Below are 6,000 nucleotides of genomic sequence, written 5' to 3'. Positions count from 1 at the left end.
GAGCACGGCCAGGAACAGCGAGTTTTCCTGATTCTTTCTCCTGCCTGCTGCAAATCCCATGCTTCTGTAAGTAAGTATGCTCTTTCGTTATACTCTAAAAGGCACGCACGGCCGTACATAAACTCACCGAGGCATTGCTCATTCAATGTTCATTTGTGCCTATTACGAAGTACAGTAGTGTTGCCCAAGTGGACAAACTCATGTGTCGTGCTTCAGTTAATCTGGAAAAATGAAACATTGCCAAAGCTGTCAGAATTATGTTCCTGGAATATATGCAAATGCCCACTAATCATAAGAGGAATAATATTGCAGCAGACCTGCATGGCTGCATCTGCATCTTTACAAACCAAGTATAACTGAAATGGATATTTTTCCATGTGTACTAGGTAGTGAGGATTATTTGCTCTGTGTTGGACAATGAGCGTGGTTCGTGTATTTGATTGCGCTACCATCTGAGTTGCAGGGTCACCTGCTAGAAGGGAGCCTGAAAAAATGGCGTCCCCCCTTCTCCCAATCTTATCGCCGCCGGTTTCACGTGCCGCCGCCTTCCTCCTCCGAACCCGACCAACACCGTTCCGCTCCCACGGCCTGCTTCTCCGCAGCCTCCTCGCCCCTGCGTCTTCCCCATCAACCCCTCCCGCTTCCCGCTCCCTTGTCACCATGGCCTCTGCCCGCCGGGACATCCTCATGCTTGGCATTGAGACCAGTTGCGACGACACCGCCGCCGCCGTGGTAGGTGTGGCTCGTTCGTTGGCCCCTTCCTTTCTGTCCAGTCACTTTATTTGTGGCCGAACCTTCTAGGTTTTATACTTAGTACCTCACTTCTCTATGATGCTTGGTCGGTTGCAGGTTAGAGGTGACGGGGAGATCCTCAGCCAAGCGATCGCTTCCCAAGTAAGGATTTGCGTTTCAGTTCACGTTCTCTCTAGATGGTTCATGTCTAATTCTACCCCGCTCAAGAAATTTTAGCAAATGCAGCATCGTTTACACATTGCTGATCATACTATCATGTGTTTGGAAGTCAGATTTGCTTGTGAAATGGGGCGGTGTCGCTCCTAAGATGGCCGAAGAAGCCCATGCCCTTGCAATTGATAAGGTTTGTCTTCCTTTAAGAAGATATGGATGACTTTTATTCTTCTACATCTGTGTTAATTGGATTCTACATCTTTGTCTTGCAGGTTGTTCAGAAAGCACTCGATGATGCAAATGTGTCAGAGAGTGATCTTTCTGCTGTGGCCGTGACCGTTGGACCAGGGCTCAGCCTATGCCTGAGAGGTTCCTCTATTTGCTACTCTGATGTTGATTAGATTATGTACGGATTACTAATGCTTACCGTCACATGCTACTAAAATAGGGAAATGTCTCCTCGTTAGTTATCAAATCCAACATGACTTGTTCCTATTACATATATGGTTTACTTACTCAAACAATCAGAAATGGTCATGTTGTTTTCTTTTTTCTGAACCACGCTGAGTAGACCATTGTGTCTTCTGTTTCATGTGTGACTCTCTTGAACCTGGAGACAAACCATTCTATTATTTGTTCTATTGTTTATGTGACTGCAAGAATTTTGTTAAAACTTCTAAATAGTTTTCCCTTCTTTTTATCTTCTTCTATTTTTTGTATGTGAGTGTAATGATATCTCTAAATTGCAGTTGGTGTTCACAAAGCTCGGAAAATAGCAAAAGTATTTGGCTTACCTATTGTTGGAGTTCATCATATGGAGGCACATGCATTAGTTTCCAGGTAACCATTGGAAATCTGACATCTCTTTAAATGATGCACACGCTATTTGATGGGTTCAATATTACACAGAATAAGCTATATAGGATTCCTTATTTTGTTCAAGGACACAAGATTAGGTGTTTTCATGTAACTAGATCCACAAAGTGTTTATTTGTGTGTGGATCTGCTTTAACAAACTATTCACGTGTTCTACACTATGTTTCCCCCCTTACAATATGTTACGGACTTATCAAGACATTGAACAAGGTCTAGCACAACCTGCAAAAACTGAAAACTGAACGACTTTTAGTGATATGACCTCCAAAGATTGAACAAGATTACTCTACAAAAGCTACAGTTTGACTTTGAGTAGGAAAATATTAACGTCTACAAGCTCTTTCTCAGTGTCATATCTGTAAGGAGCATGGCTTGTGAATTTAAGATGTGAAATTCGTAATTTAATTACTTCAAATATGTTAGACATATTTGCGACGAAGGCCTCACTCTGTAAACATAAAAATAGCAAAATGCTTTGCCTCCCCATACTTCTAGCGATATTGCATTCACTGAATTATGGATTAATATGGTTTGATCCTTGTCAGGCTAGTGAAAAAGGACCTTGATTACCCATTTTTGGCTCTTCTAATTTCAGGTACTATGTCTCAGCATTCTATACCATGGTCTAGCTTAATTATCCGTGATTCCATAGAAGCTTACAGTTGTAAATTACGAAAGCAATAATGCCATTGAAGATTTGAGTTCATTCTTTTCCTGCCGGTTGGAATCAAAAGCCAGCTATAATGCTATGCCTTATCACAGTTATTGAAATGTTATAATTATTTTCACTTATACAAAATGAGGTTTCCACTGGCACAATTGTTGAAAGTTATATATATTTTCACTCATACAAAATGAAGATTCCAGTTCCACTGGTATACAAAATCTCTGAGTTTTTTTTGTTTAAAATAATTTAATACAAAAATGCAGCAGCCTAACTTCATGCATGATATGTCCTAGTGTAGCAGACATGCTAGTTTTGGTACTGACACCAGCACAACTGTGTTTGCTGAATTTTCTAATATCGCGTTGCACTAACTAGTTAATATGTTCAGGAGGACACAATCTTCTTGTTCTTGCTCAGAACCTTGGTGAGTATGTTCAACTAGGGACTACAATAGACGATGCAATTGGCGAGGCATATGACAAGTCAGCAAGATGGCTGGGTCTTGATATACGGAAAGGTGGTGGTCCTGCTCTTGAAGAGCTTGCCCTAGAAGGTGATCCAAAGTCTATTAATTTCAGAGTAAGTTTGCATGTGTATTTTTTCCACAACAGCTGTGGAGCTAAATTGTGTCTACTTACCATGAATCTTAGTCTGACATGATATTGCCTCCAGGTTCCAATGCGACAACACAAAGATTGCAATTTCTCCTACGCTGGTCTCAAGACTCAAGTTCGATTGGCTATTGAATCCAGACATATGTATGAATATGTCGTTCCTTTTAATTGCACTGTTAGTTTCATCTTCTTCATGAACACACCTCCTGGTGTCGTAAATACAACTTGCGTTTTGCCATTTAGCATGCTGTTTATTCCTTGTTTATTCGTTATTGTGTTCATTCTTTTTGAGACTACACCTCAGGTTGACAAAAACAACTTCATTTGGAACTCTCAATATTATTCTTGTATTCTTAAAACTTCATTCTTATTTTTTATTTGTTTCATGTAGGAGTTGTAATTTGAAACCTGTGCCAGTGATACTATCCATTTAGTATCCAAATGTCAAACACACAAAGTTCATTTTTTAGAGAACATTCATGCTCACAATGTACAATGCTCTGAGGTGGAAATGTTTGCTAAGCAAGATTTACATATTATTGGAATTTGGAAATCTTTTGGTGCTAATAATGCCATCGTATGTGGTAGCATTCTTTTGGACCAAACAACAAGAACAATACTGGTGGGAAGAGTTGATGCAATTGACGCTTAAAACATTGTTGAATATTTGATATGGAAATCATTTTACATCTTTTAAACAGTTGACACCTTAATTTATTGAATAAATTATGCGTTGATAAACTGAACATTTCCAACGTGCTTACATATGAAGTAGGTAAGAAGTATCCAAATATATAAACGTTGACCAACGGGGGAATGATCCCTTCCTTGGCTATATGTTGTAAGATAGGATGAGACTCTCCAGCGAGTTCTCGCTACTGATGATAACCCGTTTAGTTCGCGCTCCAGCAATTTCTCGCTTCGGATGGGATTCGAACACGGGTGGGCTGGCTCAACACCCTGAGCTCTAGCCACCAAGCCAGCGCTTGGTTCTCGTATCCAAATATATCAGTTTGTTTCAAATACATGAGGGTAAAATGCTTAATGTACTTATCGCTGAAGGAAGAATTTGCCACCAAGCCAGCGCTTAGTTCTCATATCCAAATATATCAGTTTGTTTCAAATAAATGAGGGTAAAAATACTTTATGTATTTATGCTGAAGGAAGAATTTGCATTACTTCAAGCTGGGCGGGTGCATGGCTATGCTGTGATTATTTGTTAACTATGCTGCTGTTTTTATACCATTGTAGGTGCACAGATGATATCCCCATTTCATCTGCAACAGAAGAAGATAGACAACTAAGGGCGAACATTGCTGCCTCTTTCCAGGTTCAGTATCATGGATATTGTACTCATTATCCATGAATTATATTAAGTTTCTGATAATTTAAACTTGTGCAGCGGGTTGCTGTTCTACATTTGGAGGATAGATGCCAGCGAGCAGTTGAATGGGCATTGAAGATGGAGCCTTCTATCAAAAACTTTGTAATACAGATAACTTGTTACTGTTAAATTCATTTATGTTCCTTAATTTATCCAGTTCGTTAATCGATTCAATTATTAAAGGTTGTTTCAGGTGGGGTTGCATCTAACCAGTATGTTAGGGCCCGCTTGAATCATATTGCTGAGAAGAATGGCCTGCAGCTTGTATCCCCTCCCCCAAGTCTTTGTACTGACAATGGTAATGATTTTGTTGCTATGGGCTGCCAGTGAAAGCATCTAATATTCAAAATGAACTTTGATGCAACTCAGCACAGTTCTTGGTTTTCATTCTAAACCCTAGGCTGTAGTCCCTTTTTATTTTGAAGCATGTGCATGAATTGTCCTGACCATTTCTGCCAACTTTGCTCTCAGTTCGTCTTGTAATAACAATCAGAGGATTCCTTTCACCTTTATTTGCATAGGTGTCATGATTGCTTGGACCGGTATCGAGCACTTCATTGCCGGTAGATTTGAAGATCCACCTCCTGCTGATGAGCCTGATGATATGCAGGTAACCTAAACAAGCAGTATGAACGGAATCAACTGTATACTTGATTAGTTCAGAATTAATACGGAGTAACATATAACTTGTAAATTTAGTGTGCAAAGTAAGTGATTAAATTGCACTAAAGGGAGCTCTATTATGTATTTATTTTGTTGTTGTTTTTAAGCTCTCTGAGTTTTAAATCTTATTTGGTCGTTTTGTTAATCTAGATATGACCAGCTCCTTTTTAAAGCTAAATAGTTAGTACTTGGATAAAAAATGTAGACAATGAAGAATGTAAATATAAAATCAATGGTAATCCCATCATCATCAAAGTTTGAAGATTCAAAATAAATATGTCAAATTATTGAACTTGGCTTGAAGAGTGTTGGTGAACTAGCTTTTCTTAGAAAAACAAATAATTGAATTTGGCACGTCTGTGGAAGCTTGAACATTTATTTTAGGGACTATGAGCACCCTGCTTTCTTGTTTCCTTCATTGGAATGGTAGGGGCATCTGAATGAGGCCGTTGTCTTGTACTGAAAAATGCTTGTACTACTGGGTATTTAAAATCTGATCCAGAACCTGCAGGTTTTATTCTGGCTGTTTTGCTAGTATCCTCCCTGACCAGTTTCTTGTCTGCTACAGTATGACTTGCGCCCAAGATGGCCTCTCGGCGAGGAATATTCAGAAGGAATAAGTGTTTCACGATCACTTAAAACTGCTAGGATCCATCCATCGCTTACATCCATGACACAGAGTGCTCTCCGCAACTAGTCTGGTCAGATCATTGATCTCCGCTGATTGCTGTCATTGAGTTCCATGTCATCCAGTCTGGGACCATTACCTGGGCAGTCCAGCTCACTTTTCATTGCAGAATTGCAGTTATTAGCTACAAAGACGTGAGCTGAGTACCTGTTCGTTTGTTCGTTGTACATCTGAGAAGCTATAAATTAGCCATGTTCATATA

General features: G+C 39.6%; 1 protein-coding gene across 1 annotated transcript; it reads left to right on the top strand.

The window, feature by feature from the left end:
* Nucleotides 1-451: 451 nt before the first annotated feature.
* LOC127299121 (probable tRNA N6-adenosine threonylcarbamoyltransferase, mitochondrial) lies at nucleotides 452-5,990 on the top strand. Its single transcript, XM_051329032.2, has 13 exons — nucleotides 452-732; nucleotides 850-894; nucleotides 1,022-1,096; nucleotides 1,179-1,275; nucleotides 1,656-1,746; nucleotides 2,328-2,377; nucleotides 2,838-3,028; nucleotides 3,122-3,207; nucleotides 4,315-4,393; nucleotides 4,466-4,549; nucleotides 4,631-4,745; nucleotides 4,969-5,057; nucleotides 5,679-5,990. Exons 1-13 carry the CDS (start codon nucleotides 493-495, stop codon nucleotides 5,805-5,807), a joined length of 1,371 nt encoding a protein of 456 aa, XP_051184992.1. The 5' UTR covers nucleotides 452-492; the 3' UTR covers nucleotides 5,808-5,990.
* The last annotated feature ends 10 nt before the right edge of the window (nucleotides 5,991-6,000 follow it).

The sequence above is a fragment of the Lolium perenne genome, chromosome 5 (genome assembly GCF_019359855.2).
Source record: "Lolium perenne isolate Kyuss_39 chromosome 5, Kyuss_2.0, whole genome shotgun sequence".
Lineage (NCBI taxonomy): Eukaryota > Viridiplantae > Streptophyta > Magnoliopsida > Poales > Poaceae > Lolium > Lolium perenne.
Note: the sequence above shows the minus strand (reverse complement) of the source record. Positions and strands in the feature narration are given on the sequence as shown.